This window comes from Carcharodon carcharias, assembly GCF_017639515.1.
Source record: "Carcharodon carcharias isolate sCarCar2 chromosome 36 unlocalized genomic scaffold, sCarCar2.pri SUPER_36_unloc_2, whole genome shotgun sequence".
In the NCBI taxonomy this organism is placed as follows: Eukaryota; Metazoa; Chordata; class Chondrichthyes; order Lamniformes; family Lamnidae; genus Carcharodon; species Carcharodon carcharias.
Genome location: NW_024470737.1, coordinates 743165 through 760329, shown reverse-complemented (window position 1 = coordinate 760329; position 17165 = coordinate 743165). Strand labels below are relative to the sequence as shown.

At 66.2% G+C, this 17165-nt stretch overlaps 1 protein-coding gene across 1 annotated transcript in view; it reads right to left on the bottom strand.

Annotated features, from left to right (window-relative positions):
• LOC121274413 (tripartite motif-containing protein 46-like) overlaps nt 1-17165 on the bottom strand; it is a 113214-nt gene that overhangs the window by 82898 nt on the left and 13151 nt on the right. The window contains exons 2-4 of the mRNA XM_041181723.1: nt 7732-8075; nt 4615-4761; nt 1565-1660 (exon numbers count right to left, since the gene is read on the bottom strand). Coding sequence (XP_041037657.1) covers nt 1565-1660; nt 4615-4761; nt 7732-8075 — 587 coding nt within the window. The remainder of the gene's footprint in view (nt 1-1564; nt 1661-4614; nt 4762-7731; nt 8076-17165) is intronic.

Here is a 17165-nt window from a genome sequence, read left to right as displayed (position 1 = left end):
CACTGTCGGAGGGTCAGTACTGAGGGAGTGCCGCACTGTCGGAGGGTCAGTACTGAGGGAGTGCTGCACTGTCGGAGGGTCAGTACTGAGGGAGTGCCGCACTGTCGGAGGGTCAGTACTGAGGGAGTGCTGCACTGTCGGAGGGTCAGTACTGAGGGAGCGCCGCACTGTCGGAGGGTCAGTACTGAGGGAGCGCTGCACTGTCGGAGGGTCAGTACTGAGGGAGTGCTGCACTGTCGGAGGGTCAGTACTGAGGGAGTGACGCACTGTCGGAGAGTCAGTACTGAGGGAGTGCCGCACTGTCGGAGGGTCAGTACTGAGGGAGTGCCGCACTGTCGGTGGGTCAGTACTGAGGGAGCGCCGCACTGTCGGAGTGTCAGTGCTGAGGGAGCGCCGCACTGTCGGAGGGTCAGTACTGAGGGAGTGCCGCACTGTCGGAGGGCCAGTACTGAGGGAGTGCTGCACTGTCGGAGGGTCAGTACTGAGGGAGCGCCGCACTGTCGGAGGGTCAGTACTGAGGGAGCACCGCACTGTCGGAGGGTCAGTGCTGAGGGAGCGCCGCACTGTTGGAGGGTCAGTACTGAGGGACTGCTGCACTGTCGGAGGGTCAGTACTGAGGGAGCGCCGCACTGTCTGAGGGTCAGTACTGAAGGAGTGCCGCACTGTCGGAGGGTCAGTACTGAGGGAGCGCCGCACTGTCAGAGGGTCAGTACTGAGGGAGTGCCGCACTGTCTGAGGCGGGTGTGTGTCCTAGTTAGATGCCCAGTTGACACCCAGTCACGCTGTTCCAACCCTCCGGAGCGTTGTGGTGGGGTGGGGGGGGGGGATGGTGAGTTCTCGATGGGCCGCTACAGCCTTTCGCCGCCCCCCCCAGCTCATCGCCTTGTTACAGGCCCCGTCCTGGGGCACGGGCTGGCAGACCCTCTCCCACAGACAAGTACAGCCGGCCACTTGGCGTTTTACTGAAATCGGTGACCGTCTGGTGGCGCCGAGCCGGACATTGCCGGATTCCCGGAATTCCATTCCACTCGCCAGCCCCTGCACCCCCTCCCCCGCTGAATTGGACTCCAGGGGCTGTGGGCCCCAGTGTTGGGATCTGCCCGCTCGACAGGCAGGAGCATTCCGACAGGGGACCCACTCGGCGGGAGTGAAGGGCCTGCGGTCCAGAGGCCCAATTTCCAAGGCCTGTTGGCACCTCCGCTAGGCCGAAGCCAAGGGTGCCAACCGGCAAGAGCCCGCTCCCTGGCGCCGGCGCCACCCCCATTAGCGCCGGGGATAAGGCTCTCCCGGTCATCGTGCCCCTCGTCCCAAAAGGTGGCCTAAAGCCCGGACAATCCCACCCCCTGGTGCCCACCAGCCTCAGGGTCTCTCGGTTGTGTTGGGGGGGTGGGGGGGGTCCCCAGCTTGGGTCAGGGGTCATCTCCTCCTGGCTCCCTCATCCCTGCCCTCGATGCCGGAGGGGCCCAAGGGGAGACGTTCCCCCTCCCTGCTCGCGTGTAGCTGGCACCCGAGGCACCTCGGGGTGACCCGGCGGGCACAGCTGGTCAATCGGCGGGGCCCTTACCTCGGTCTGTTGTACCAGCTCGTCCAGAGTCTGGATCTGGGTCTGGACCAGGTTCTGATTGCTAATGATGTAGGTGATTGTCTTGCTGAGTTTATCCTGGTCGGAGAGGAGGAGGGTGGAGGAGGGAAGGAAGGTACGGTGGTGGGGGTGGGGGGGGTGAGGGGGTGAGGGGGTGGGGGTGGGGGGGGCGGTGGTGGGGGGAAGGTGGTACGAGAAGGGGGAGGGGAAAGAGCGGCCAAAGGAGGGAGCAGGGAGAGTGGGGACAACAATAGAGGGAAGGACGACAAGAGAGGTAAAAGCCAAGGCGGGGGGGGAGGTCAAGCGAGCAAAGGGCAAGGGATGGAGGGAGGGTGAGGGAGAGAGGCGAAGGACAGAGGTGCACAGTAAGAGGTTGCGAGAGAGGTCAAAGGACGGAGGTCGCGGGTAAAAAACCGTGATAAAGATGACGATGGACAGAGGTAGAGGATGAGAGGTTAGGAGGAAGAGGTCGAGGGAATGAGGTCGAGGGTAAAAGGATGGGGGCAAGGATGGGTCCAAGGTCAAAGGCCGAGGGTAAGAGGTCAAGAGGAAAAGGATGAAGGAAAGTCGAGGTCGAGGGTAAAATGCCGAGGGCAAGAGGTCAAGGGGAAAAGGATGAGGGAAAGTCAAGGTCAAGGGTAAAAGGCCAAGGGTAAGAGGTCGAGTAGAAAAGGATGAGGGAAAGTCGAGGTCGAGGGTAAAAGGCCAAGGGTAAGAGGTCAAGGGGAAAAGGATGAGGGAAAGTCGAGGTCGAGGGTAAAAGGCCGAGGGTAAGAGGTCAAGGGGAAAAGGATGAGGGAAAGTCGAGGTCGAGGGTAAAAGGCCAAGGGTAAGAGGTCAAGGGGAAAAGGATGAGGGAAAGTCGAGGTTGAGGGTAAAAGGCCAAGGGTAAGAGGTCAAGGGGAAAAGGATGAGGGAAAGTCGAGGTCGAGGGTAAAAGGCCAAGGGTAAGAGGTCGAGGGGAAAAGGATGAGGGAAAGTCGAGGTTGAGGGTAAAAGGCCAAGGGTAAGAGGTCAAGGGGAAAAGGATGAGGGAAAGTCGAGGTCGAGGGTAAAAGGCCAAGGGTAAGAGGTCGAGGGGAAAAGGATGAGGGAAAGTCGAGGTCGAGGGTAAAAGGCCAAGGGTAAGAGGTCGAGGGGAAAAGGATGAGGGAAAGTCGAGGTCGAGGGTAAAAGGCCAAGGGTAAGAGGTCGAGGGGAAAAGGATGAGGGAAAGTCGAGGTCGAGGGTAAAAGGCCAAGGGTAAGAGGTCAAGGGGAAAGGGATGAGGGAAAGTCGAGGTCGAGGGTAAAAGGCCAAGGGTAAGAGGTCAAGGGGAAAAGGATAAGGGAAAGTCGAGGTCGAGGGTAAAAGGCCGAGGGTAAGAGGTCAAGGGGAAAAGGATAAGGGAAAGTCGAGGTCGAGGGTAAAAGTCCGAGGGTAAGAGGTCAAGGGGAAAAGGATGAGGGAAAGTCGAGGTCGAGGGTAAAAGGCCGAGGGTAAGAGGTCAAGGGGAAAAGGATGAGGGAAAGTCGAGGTCAAGGATAAAAGGCCGAGGGTAAGAGGTCAAGGGGAAAAGGATGAGGGAAAGTCGAGGTCGAGGGTAAAAGGCCGAGGGTAAGAGGTCAAGGGGAAAAGGATGAGGGAAAGTCGAGGTCGAGGGTAAAAGGCCGAGGGTAAGAGGTCAAGGGGAAAAGGATGAGGGAAAGTCGAGGTCGAGGGTAAAAGGCCGAGGGTAAGAGGTCAAGGGGAAAAGGATGAGGGAAAGTCAAGGTCAAGGGTAAAAGGCCGAGGGTAAGAGGTCGAGGGGAAAAGGATGAGGGAAAATCGAGGTCGAGGGTAAAAGGCCGAGGGTAAGAGGTCAAGGGGAAAAGGATGAGGGAAAGTCGAGGTTGAGGGTAAATGGCCAAGGGTAAGAGGTCAAGGGGAAAAGGATGAGGGAAAGTCGAGGTCGAGGGTAAAAGGCCGAGGGTAAGAGGTCAAGGGGAAAAGGATGAGGGAAAGTCGAGGTTAAGGGTAAAATGCCGAGGGTAAGAGGTCAAGTGGAAAAGGTCGAAAGACAGAGGCCGAGGGAAGGAGGTTGAGAGAAAAAGGTTGAAGGACAGAGGTTGAGGGGAAAATGTCAGGGGAAGAGGGTGAGGGAGGGAATATGAGGGAGGGAGAATGAGGGATGGAGGTCGAGCGAGGGAAGAAGAGGGAGGGTGAGGGTGCAAGAGGGAGTGTGAGTTAGGAAGGGCGAGGGAACGAGAGAAGGTGAGAGGGCGAGTGAGGGCGGATGGGGGAGGATGAGGGAAGGCGAGGGAGGGAGGAAGAGAGAGGAAGGGAGTGAGGAACGGTGAGGGTGGGAAGGCAAGGTGGGGGGGTGGGGGGGTGGAGAAAGGAGGGTGAGAAATAAGAAAGAAGGTCAAAAAAAGGATTCAGCAAGTTTCACAGAACATCAGTGACTCGAAGGCCGGGATAATCCTTTGACCCTTCAACACAAAAATTCCGGCGTGTTCCGCAGACTGCCCCTCTCGAGGGCCGAGGGTGTGATCCCAGTGTACAGGGATGGTTGGTGAGGCTGGGAGGGGGGGTGTGGGTGTGGGGGTCCCACCCTGCGAGAGGCTGCTTGTATCGAGGGGCCATCCAATAGCGGAGGGAGCGGGAGTGGGACAAGATGGGAGGGCAGGGGTGGGGTCACAGGTTCAAAGGTCAACGTGGGGTGGGGGGGGGGCGGCGGTGGGGTGGGTCACACCCAGACACACGGCTGGACAACACGGAGCGGACTCTCGGGGGAGGTGGGGGGGTGAGGGTGGGGTGCGCAGGCTGCGCTGAGCCGCAAGCCAATCGGGGAAGAGCGGCACGGGGGCTAGCAGGGTGGGCAGGATGGGCCGAATGGCCTCCCTCATCGCATCCTGCGTCTCTCCCCGTCACCCCGCTGAGTCCTCGTGATGGTGGGGGGAGGGGAGGAGGCTGGATAAACACACGAGGGAGGTAGGAAAAGGGGGATACCTTGATGGATGGGACGGAAGAGGCTGGTGAGGGGCCGAATGGCAACTTGGTCCGACCTTTACCTTCAGTGCCTGATAAATGTTGCCAGCTGGGGTGATCTTATGCGCTGTGTGTACCCTCCGCAGCTTACAGAGCTGGCAAATCAGACGTTGGCATGTTTTACAGTACAGGTTCACCTTCTCCAGCTCATGTTCTGGGCACATCAGTACCTGTAACGGAAAACCCAGTGAGGCACGCGGGGTTTCATTTACCCCCCCCCCCAACCTCAACAACCACCGCACGCCCCTGTCAGCCGCGTCTGAGAGAGTCGTGCGCTCTCTCTCTCTCTCTCTCTCCCCCTCCCTCTCTCTCGCTCGCCTCGGAGTCAGAAGGTCGGGGGGTTCGAGAAACCCATGCCCTTCACCCAGGACTGAGGGGAGTGCCGCACTGCCGCAGGTACCCGGCGCTCGGGTAAGACGTTAAAGCTAGGCCCCCGTCTGCCCTCCCGGTTGGGTTTTTAAGAATTTGTTCAGGGTGGGGGGGGGGGGGGGCGGGGGCGATGTGGGGCTCTCTGCTGAGACCCCAGCGTTCGTTGCCCATCCCTAATTGCCCCCTGGAAATGAGGGTCTGGCTCGGCCATTTCAGTGGGGGGCAGTTTAAGGGGCGACCACGTGGGCTGTGGGGTCTGGAGTCACGTGTAGGCCAGACCGGGTAAGGAGGGCAGATTTCCCTCCCTAAAGGGGGCGTTAGTGACCCAGATGGGGTTTTTATGACAATCGATGATGGTCGTCATGGTCACTGTCACTGAGACTCACTTTATATTCCCAGATTTATTCATCGGATTTAAATTCCACCAGCGGCCGGGGTGGGATTTGAACCTACGTCCCCAGAGTGGTTGGGAAAGATCCGACATCCACAATTGGATGAGAAGGGGGAAGTGTCCAATCAATAGTTGCCCCCCTTGAGAAGGTGGGGGTGAGCTGCCTTCTTGAGCCGCTGCAGTCTCTGTGGTGTAGGTACACCCACCGTGCTGTTAGGGAGGGAGTTCCAGGATTTGGACCCAGCGACAGTGAAGGAACGGCCGATATATTTCCAATTCAGGATGGTGAGGGGCTCGGAGGGGAACTTCCAGGTGGTGGTGTTCCCCATGTGTCTGCTGCCCTTGTCCTTCTAGATGGTAGTGGTCGTGGGTTTGGAAGCTGCTGTCTAAGGAGCCTTGGTGAGTTGCTGCAGTACATCTTGTAGATGGTACACACACTGCTGCTACTGTGCGTCGGTGGTGGAGGGAGTGTGTTCAGGAATATTGGGGCCATCCTCCTACAATGTCAGAGTGATGGGCCGATAGGAGTTTGTTATGGAAGAGTTTCACACGGTCTCACAGCCTCGTGATGAATGTTTATTGAATCACATGTAAGGCTCTTGCGTTGACGAGATGCGTAGCTGTCAAACATTGTGGGAAGGTCAGCAAAAAAGCAGCCTGAAACATGCAGCTCCTTTGCTGAACAACTTTGGCTGGGAGCCAAGTGAAAGAGAGTAGCATTGCAGGAAACTGTCTCTGTCTCTCACTACCTCTCTCCTTCTCTCTCTCTCTCTGTCCGTCTCTGCCTCTCTGTCTCTTCCTCTCACTCCTGCCACTCTGAGGGGGTGCTGCACTGTCAGAGGGTCAGTACTGAGGGAGTGCCGCATTGTAGGAGGGTCAGTACTGAGGGAGTGCCGCACTGTCGGAGGGTCAGTAATGAGGGAGTGCCGCACTGTTGGAGGGTCAGTACTGAGGGAGCTCCGCACTGTCTGAGGGTCAGTACTGAGGGAGCACCGCACTGTCAGAGGGTCAGTACTGAGGGAGTGCTGCACTGTCGGAGGGTCAGTACTGAGGGAGTGCCACACTGTCGGAGGGTCAGTACTGAGGGAGTGCCGCACTGTCGGAGGGTCAGTACTGAGGGAGTGCCGCACTGTCGGAGGGTCAGTACTGAGGGAGTGCCGCACTGTCGGAGGGTCAGTACTGAGGGAGTGCCACACTGTCGGAGCGTCAGTACTGAGGGAGTACCGCACTGTCGGAGGGTCAGTACTGAAGGAGTGCCACACTGTCGGAGGGTCAGTGCTGAGGGAGTGCCGCACTGTCGGAGGGTCAGTGCTGAGGGAGTGCCGCACTGTTGGAGGGTCAGTACTGAGGGAGTGCCGCACTGTCGGAGGGTCAGTACTGAGGGAGTGCCACACTGTCGGAGCGTCAGTACTGAGGGAGTACCGCACTGTCGGAGGGTCAGTACTGAAGGAGTGCCACACTGTCGGAGGGTCAGTGCTGAGGGAGTGCCGCACTGTCGGAGGGTCAGTGCTGAGGGAGTGCCGCACTGTCGGAGGGTCAGTACTGAAGGAGTGCCACACTGTCGAAGGGTCAGTACTGAGGGAGTGCCGCACTGTCGGAGGGTCAGTGCTGAGGGAGTGCCGCACTGTCGGAGGATCAGTACTGAAGGAGTGCCACACTGTCGGAGGGTCAATGCTGAGGGAGCGCCGCACTGTCGAAGGGTCTGTACTGAGGGAGTGCCGCACTGTCGGAGGGTCAGTGCTGAGGGAGTGCCGCACTGTCGGAGGGTCAGTACTGAAGGAGTGCCACACTGTCGGAGGGTCAGTGCTGAGGGAGCGCCGCACTGTCAGCATGAGAGGTTAAACTGAGGTCCCTGTCTGATCTCTCGGGCAGATTTAAAAGCTGCCTCATCTGCTATTGGAAGAAGAGGTGGGGGATGGGGGTGGTTGGGGGGGGCGCAGGTTGGGGTGGGAGCTCTCCCCAGGGACCTGGGGTTCGATATTTATCCCTCAACCAACATCAATAAAAAAACACGGATAATCCGGACGATGGGGCAAAATTCCAGCCCTTTGGAGAAAGCTGGACGGAGTGAGGAAATGTGGAGCCGTTCTGTTCAGGGTGAACGGTCTCTGGCTGAGGGGATCGAGCCGGTGGGTGAGGCGGATGCGGTGTACGTGGACTTCCAAAAGGGGCCGTTTCCTGACCCCACTCCCAGAGCCAATCGGATTGGCTGGGAGGCCCCCGGAGGCGCTATGGGAATGCAACGTGTACGGTGTTGGGCGGCGCCCCAGGAACCACGCCCACCGACCCCCCCCTCCCACTCCCACCGCCCCCCCCCCCCCCCCCCCCCACCCCCCACCCCACCCCCGACAGGCTGAGATGGAGGGAGTAGACCCGGCACCTTGGGTCTGAAGCTGAGGGTGGGTCCGATGTACTCGTGCTGGGCCTTGGGGGTGCCCCAGGGGTGGTGGAGCTTGAAGCACTCGTTGCAGTAGTTGGCCCGGCAGTCGGTGCAGCCCTTGGTGGCTTCCTGGGTGGGGGGTTTACAGAGCTGGCACTGGACCGCGGCCCCCAGGTTGGCCGTGTGCTTGTAGCGCTCCACGATGCGCTCCAGGGTCAGGTTGCGGAAGAGGTCGGTCAGTCCCCGCTCGCCCAGGTCCACCTCCCGCTGACAGCTGGGACAGGGCACGCTGACGCTCTGGGGGTGGGCGTTGCCGCGCCGGCGGCCAGGGTAGGTCCCATAACCTGCAGAGGGGGAGGGCCAAGGGGGCAGAACAAACACTGAGACCTCCAGCGTGTCCCACTAACCCCACCCCCACCCCCACACCTCCGCACCCCCACCCCCAACACCTCCCCACCCCCACCCCCACACCTCCCCACCCCCAACACCTCCCCACCCCCAACACCTCCCCACCCACCTCCCCACCCCCCACACCTCCCCACCCACCTCCCCACCCCCAACACCTCCCCCCCACACCTCCCCACCCACCTCCCCACCCCCCACACCCCCCACACCTCCCCACCCAACTCCCCACCCCCCACACCCCCCACACCTCCCCACCCACCTCCCCACCCCCCACACCTCCCCACCCACCTCCTCACCCCCAACACCTCCCCACCCACCACCCCACCCCAACACCTCCCCACCCACCTCCCCACCCCCAATACCTCCCCACCCCCACCCCCACACCTCCCCACCCCCAACACCTCCCCACACACCTCCCCACCCCCCACACCTCCCCACCCCCAACACCTCCCCACCCACCTCCCCACCCCCCACACCTCCCCACCCACCTCCCCACCCCCAACACCTCCCCCCCACACCTCCCCACCCACCTCCCCACCCCCCACACCCCCCACACCTCCCCACCCAACTCCCCACCCCCCACACCCCCCACACCCCCCACACCTCCACACCCAACTCCCCACCCCCACCCCCAACACCTCCCCACCCCCACCCCCAACACCTCCACACCCCCACCCCCAACACCTCCCCACCCCCACCCCCAACACCTCCCCACTCCCACCCCCACACCTCCCCACCCCCACCCCCAACACCTCCCCACCCCCACCCCCAACACCTCCACACCCCCACCCCCAACACCTCCCCACCCCCACCCCCAACACCTCCCCACCCCCACCCCCACACCTCCCCACCCCCACCCCCAACACCTCCCCACCCCCACCCCACACCTCCCCACCTCCACCCCCAACACCTCCCCACCCCCACCCCCACACCTCCCCACCCCCACCCCCAACACCTCCCCACCCCCACCCCCACACCTCCCCACCGCCAACACCTCCCCACCCCCAACACCTCCCCACCCCCAACACCTCCCCACCCACCCCATCCCCCACACCTCCCCACCCACCTCCCCACCCCCCACACCCCCCACACCTCCCCACCCAACTCCCCACCCCCCACACCCCCCACACCTCCCCACCCACCTCCCCACCCCCACACCTCCCCACCCACCTCCCCACGCCCAACACGTCCCCACCCACCTCCCCACCCACATCCCCACCCACCTCCCCACCCCCCACACCTCCCCACCCCCACCCCCCACACATTCCCACCCACCTCCCCACCCCCAACACCTCCTCACCCCCAACACCTCCCCACCCCCAACACCTCCCCACCCACCTCCCCACCCCCAACACCTCCCCACCCCCAACACCTCCCCACCCCCAACACCTCCTCACCCACCTCCCCACCCCCACACCTCCCAACCCCCCACACCTCCCCACCCACCTCCTCACCCCCAACACCTCCCCACCCACCTCCCCACCCCCAACACCTCCCCACCCCCACCCCCCACACCTCCCCACCCCCACCCCACCCCCAACACCTCCTCACCCACCTCCTCACCCCCAACACCTCCCCACCCACCTCGCCACCCCCAACACATCCCCACCCACCTCCCCACCCCCAACACCTCCCCACCCCCAACACCTCCCCACCCCCAACACCTCCTCACCCCCAACACCTCCCCACCCCCACCCCCCACACTTCCCCACCCACCTCCCCACCCCCCACACCTCCCCACCCACCTCCCCACCCACCTCCCCACCCCCACCCCATCCACCACACCTCCACACCCCCAACAACTCCCCACCCCCAACACCTCCCCACCCCCACCCCCACACCTCCCCAACCCCCACACCTCCCCACCCCCAACACCTCCCCACTCCCAACACCTCCCCACCCACCTCCCCACCCCCAACACCTCCCCACCCACCTCCCCACCCCCACACCTCCCCACCCCCACCCCCCACACCTCCCCACCCACCTCCCCACCCCCAACACCTCCCCACCCCCAACACCTCCTCACCCCCAACACCTCCCCACCCACCTCCCCACCCCCAACACCTCCCCACTCCCAACACCTCCCCACCCACCTCCCCACCCCCAACACCTCCCCACCCACCTCCCCACCCCCAACACCTCCCCACTCCCAACACCTTCCACACCTCCCCACGCCCAACACCTCCCCACCCACCTCCCCACGCCCAACACGTCCCCACCGACCTCCCCACCCACATCCCCACCCACCTCCCCACCCCCCACACCTCCCCACCCCCACCCCCCACACATTCCCACCCACCTCCCCACCCCCAACACCTCCTCACCCCCAACACCTCCCCACCCCCAACACCTCCCCACCCACCTCCCCACCCCCAACACCTCCCCACCCCCAACACCTCCCCACCCACCTCCCCACCCCCAACACCTCCCCACCCACCTCCCCACCCCCAACACCTCCCCACCCCCCACACCTCCCCACCCACCTCCCCACCCCCAACACCTCCCCACCCCCAACACCTCCCCACCCCCCACACCTCGCCACCCACCTCCCCACCCCCAACACCTCCCCACCCCCACCCCCAACACCTCCCCACCCCCCACACCTCCACACCCCCACCCCCAACACCTCCCCACCCCCCACACCTCCCCACCCCCAACACCTCCCCACCCCCACCCCCCACACTTCCCCACCCACCTCCCCACCCCCCACACCTCCCCACCCACCTCCCCACCCACCTCCCCAACCCCACCCCCAACACCACACCTCCCCACCCCCAACACCTCCCCACCCCCAACACCTCCCCACACACCTCCCCACCCCCACCCCCAACACCACACCTCCCCACCCCCAACACCTCCCCACCCCCAACACCTCCCCACACACCTCCCCACCCCCAACACCTCCCCACCCCCAACACCTCCCCACACACCTCCCCACCCCCAACACCTCCCCACCCCCAACACCTCCCCACACACCTCCCCACCCCCAACAACCCCCCACCCCCAACACCTCCCCACCCACCTCCCCACCCCCAACACCTCCCCACCCCCCACACCTCGCCACCCACCTCCCCACCCCCAACACCTCCCCACCCCCACCCCCAACACCTCCCCACCCCCCACACCTCCCCACCCCCCACCCCCAACACCTCCCCACCCCCCACACCTCCCCACCCCCAACACCTCCCCACCCCCACCCCCCACACTTCCCCACCCACCTCCCCACCCCCCACACCTCCCCACCCACCTCCCCACCCACCTCCCCACCCCCACCCCCAACACCACACCTCCCCACCCCCAACACCTCCCCACCCCCAACACCTCCCCACACACCTCCCCACCCCCAACACCTCCCCACCCCCAACACCTCCCCACACACCTCCCCACCCCCAACACCTCCCCACCCCCAACACCTCCCCACACACCTCCCCACCCCCAACAACCCCCCACCCCCAACACCTCCCCACCCACCTCCCCACCCCCAACACCTCCCACAACTCCCCACCCCCCACACCTCCCCACCCCACCCCACACACCTCCCCACCCCCAACACCTCCCCACCCCCACCCCACCCCACACACCTCCCCACACACCTCCCCACCCCCAACACCTCCCACACCTCCCCACCCCCCAACACCTCCCCACCCCCCACACCTCCCCACCCCCACCCCACCCACCTCCCCACCCCCAACACCTCCCCACCCCCACCCCACCCACCTCCCCACCCCCAACACCTCCCCACCCCCCACACCACCCCACCCACCTCCCCACCCCAACACCTCCCCACCCCCACCCCCCACACCTCCCCACCCACCTCCCCACCCCCCACACCTCCCCACCCCCCACCCCCAACACCACACCTCCCCACCCCCCACACCTCCCCACCCCCAACACCTCCCCACCCACCTCCCCAACCCCCACACCTCCCCACCCCCCACCCCCAACACCACACCTCCCCACCCCCCACACCTCCCACCCACCCCCCACCCCACCCCCCACACCTCCCCACCCACCCCAACCCCCACCCCCAACACCAACATCTCCCCACCCCCAACACCTCCCCACCCCCAACACCTCCCCACACCCAACACCTCTCCACCCACCTCCCCACCCCCAACACCTCCCCACCCACCTCCCCACCCCCAACACCTCCCCACCCCCAACACCTCCCCACACACCTCCCCACCCCCAACACCTCCCCACCCCCAACACCTCCCCACCCCCCACACCTCCCCACCCCCAACACCTTCCCACCCACCTCCCCACCCCCAACACCACCCCACCCCCAACACCTCCCCACCCCCAACACCTTCCCACCCACCTCCCACCCCCAACACCTCCCCACCCCCACCCCACCCACCTCCCCAGCCCCACCCCACCCACCTCCCCAACCCCAACACCTCCCCACCCCCAACACCTCCCCACCCCCCACACCTCCCCACACCCAACACCTCCCCACCCACCTCCCCAGCCCCAACACCTCCCCACACACCTCCCCACCCCCAACACCTCCCCACCCCCAACAACTTCCCACCCACCTCCCCACCCCCAACACCTCCCCACCCCCAACACCTTCCCACCCCCACACCTCCCCACCCCCAACACCTCCCCACCCACCTCCCCACCCCCAACACCTCCCCACCCCCAACACCTCCCCACACACCTCCCCACCCCCAACACCTCCCACACCTCCCCACCCCCAACACCTCCCACACCTCCCCACCCCCCACACCTCCACACCCCCACCCCACCCCACACACATCCCCACCCCCAACACCTCCCCACCCCCAACACCTCCCACACCTCCCCACCCCCCACACCTCCACACCCCCACCCCACCCCACACACATCCCCACCCCCACCCCACCCACCTCCCCACCCCCAACACCTCCCCACCCCCACCCCACCCACCTCCCCACCCCCAACACCTCCCCACCCCCCACACCTCCCCACCCACCTCCCCACCCCCCATACCTCCCCACCCCCACCCCCACACCTCCCCACCCACCTCCCCACCCCAACACCTCCCCACCCCCAACACCTCCCCACCCCCACCCCCAACACCCCCCCACCCCCACCCCCCACACCTCCCCACCCACCTCCCCACCCCCCACACCTCCCCACCCCCAACACCTCCCCACCCACCTCCCCAACCCCCCACACCTCCCCACCCCCAACACCTGCCCACCCCCCACCCCCAACACCACACCTCCCCACCCCCCACACCTCCCCACCCACCCCCCACCGTACCCCCCCACACCTCCCCACCCACGCCACCCCCACCCCCAACACCAACACCTCCCCACCCCCAACACCTCCCCACCCCCAACACCTCCCCACCCCCCACACCACCCCACCCACCCCCCACCGTACCCCCCACACCTCCCCACCCACCCCACCCCCACCCCCAACACCAACACCTCCCCACCCCCAACACCTCCTCACCCCCAACACCTCCCCAACCCCCACACCTCCCCACCCCCAACACCTCCCCACTCCCAACACCTCCCCACCCACCTCCCCACCCCCAACACCTCCCCACCCCCAACACCTCCCCACCCCCACAACTCCCCACCCCCAACACCTCCCCACCCCCAACACCTCCCCACCCCCAACACCTCCCCACCCCCCACACCTCCCCACCCCCACCCCACCCCACACACCTCCCCACCCCCAACACCTCCCCACCCCCACCCCACCCCCAACACCTCCCCACCCCCAACACCTCCCCACTCCCAACACCTTCCACACCTCCCCACGCCCAACACCTCCCCACCCACCTCCCCACGCCCAACACCTCCCCACCCACCTCCCCACGCCCAACACGTCCCCACCCACCTCCCCACCCACATCCCCACCCACCTCCCCACCCCCCACACCTCCCCACCCCCACCCCCCACACATTCCCACCCACCTCCCCACCCCCAACACCTCCTCACCCCCAACACCTCCCCATCCCCCACACCTCCCCACCCCCAACACCTCCCCACCCACCTCCCCACCCCCAACACCTCCCCACCCCCAACACCTCCCCACCCACCTCCTCACCCCCAACACCTCCCCACCCACCTCCTCACCCCCAACACCTCCCCACCCACCTCCCCACCCCCAACACCTCCCCACCCACCTCCCCACCCCCAACACCTCCCCACCCCCCACACCTCCCCACCCACCTCCCCACCCCCCAACACCTCCCCACCCCCAACACCTCCCCACCCCCCACACCTCGCCACCCACCTCCCCACCCCCAACACCTCCCCACCCCCACCCCCAACACCTCCCCACCCCCCACACCTCCCCACCCCCACCCCCAACACCTCCCCACCCCCCACACCTCCCCACGCCCAACACCTCCCCACCCCCACCCGCCACACTTCCCCACCCACCTCCCCACCCCCCACACCTCCCCACCCACCTCCCCACCCACCTCCCCACCCCCACCCCCAACACCACACCTCCCCACCCCCAACACCTCCCCACCCCCAACACCTCCCCACCCCCAACACCTCCCCACACACCTCCCCACCCCCAACACCTCCCCACCCCCAACACCTCCCCACACACCTCCCCACCCCCAACACCTCCCCACCCCCAACACCTCCCCACACACCTCCCCACCCCCAACAACCCCCCACCCCCAACACCTCCCCACCCACCTCCCCACCCCCAACACCTCCCACACCTCCCCACCCCCAACACCTCCCACACCTCCCCACCCCCCACACCTCCCCACCCCACCCCACACACCTCCCCACCCCCAACACCTCCCCACCCCCACCCCACCCCACACACCTCCCCACACACCTCCCCACCCCCAACACCTCCCACACCTCCCCACCCCCAACACCTCCCCACCCCCCACACCTCCCCACCCCCCACACCTCCCCACCCCCACCCCACCCACCTCCCCACCCCCAACACCTCCCCACCCCCACCCCACCCACCTCCACACCCCCAACACCTCCCCCCCCCCCACACCACCCCACCCACCTCCCCACCCCCCACACCTCCCCACCCCCACCCCCACACGTCCCCACCCACCTCCCCACCCCAACACCTCCCCACCCCCACCCCCCACACCTCCCCACCCACCTCCCCACCCCCCACACCTCCCCACCCCCCACCCCCAACACCACACCTCCCCACCCCCCAAACCTCCCCACCCCCAACACCTCCCCACCCACCTCCCCAACCCCCACACCTCCCCACCCCCCACCCCCAACACCACACCTCCCCACCCCCCACACCTCCCCACCCACCCCCCACCCCACCCCCCACACCTCCCCACCCACCCCACCCCACCCCCAACACCAACATCTCCCCACCCCCAACACCTCCCCACCCCCAACACCTCCCCACACCCAACACCTCCCCACCCACCTCCCCACCCCCAACACCTCCCCACCCCCAACACCTCCCCACCCCCAACACCTCCCCACACACCTCCCCACCCCCAACACCTCCCCACCCCCAACACCTCCCCACCCCCCACACCTCCCCACCCCCAACACCTTCCCACCCACCTCCCCACCCCCAACACCACCCCACCCCCAACACCTCCCCACCCCCAACACCTTCCCACCCACCTCCCCACCCCCAACACCTCCCCACCCCCACCCCACCCACCTCCCCACCCCCACCCCACCCACCTCCCCAACCCCAACACCTCCCCACCCCCAACACCTCCCCACCCCCCACACCTCCCCACACCCAACACCTCCCCACCCACCTCCCCACCCCCAACACCTCCCCACACACCTCCCCACCCCCAACACCTCCCCACCCCTCCCCACCCCCAACACCTTCCCACCCCCACACCTCCCCACCCCCAACACCTCCCCACCCACCTCCCCACCCCCAACACCTCCCCACCCCCAACACCTCCCCACCCCCAACACCTCCCCACACACCTCCCCACCCCCAACACCTCCCACACCTCCCCACCCCCCACACCTCCACACCCCCACCCCACCCCACACACATCCCCACCCCCAACACCTCCCCACCCCCAACACCTCCCACACCTCCCCACCCCCCACACCTCCACAACCCCACCCCACCCCACACACATCCCCACCCCCACCCCACCCACCTCCCCACCCCCAACACCTCCCCACCCCCACCCCACCCACCTCCCCACCCCCAACACCTCCCCACCCCCCACACCTCCCCACCCACCTCCCCACCCCCCACACCTCCCCACCCCCACCCCCACACCTCCCCACCCACCTCCCCACCCCAACACCTCCCCACCCCCAACACCTCCCCACCCCCACCCCCCACACCTCCCCACCCACCTCCCCACCCCCCACACCTCCCCACCCCCAACACCTCCCCACCCACCTCCCCAACCCCCCACACCTCCCCACCCCCAACACCTGCCCACCCCCCACCCCCAACACCACACCTCCCCACCACCCACACCTCCCCACCCACCCCCCACCGTACCCCCCACACCTCCCCACCCACCCCAACCCCACCCCCAACACCAACACCTCCCCACCCCCAACACCTCCCCACCCCCAACACCTCCCCACCCCCCACACCACCCCACCCACCCCCCACCGTACCCCCCACACCTCCCCACCCACCCCACCCCCACCCCCAACACCAACACCTCCCCACCCCCAACACCTCCTCACCCCCAACACCTCCCCACCCCCAACACCTCCCCAACCCCCACACCTCCCCACCCCCCAACACCTTCCCACCCCCAACACCTCCCCACTCCCAACACCTCCCCACCCACCTCCCCACCCCCAACACCTCCCCACCCCCAACACCTCCCCACCCCCACAACTCCCCACCCCCAACACCTCCCCACCCCCAACACCTCCCCACCCCCAACACCTCCCCACCCCCCACACCTCCCCACCCCCACCCCACCCCACACACCTCCCCACCCCCAACACCTCCCCACCCCCACCCCACCCCACACACCTCCCCAACCCCCACACCTCCCCACCCCCTCCCACCCCACACATCCCCACCCCACCTCCCCACCATCCCCACCACCTCCTCACCCCCAA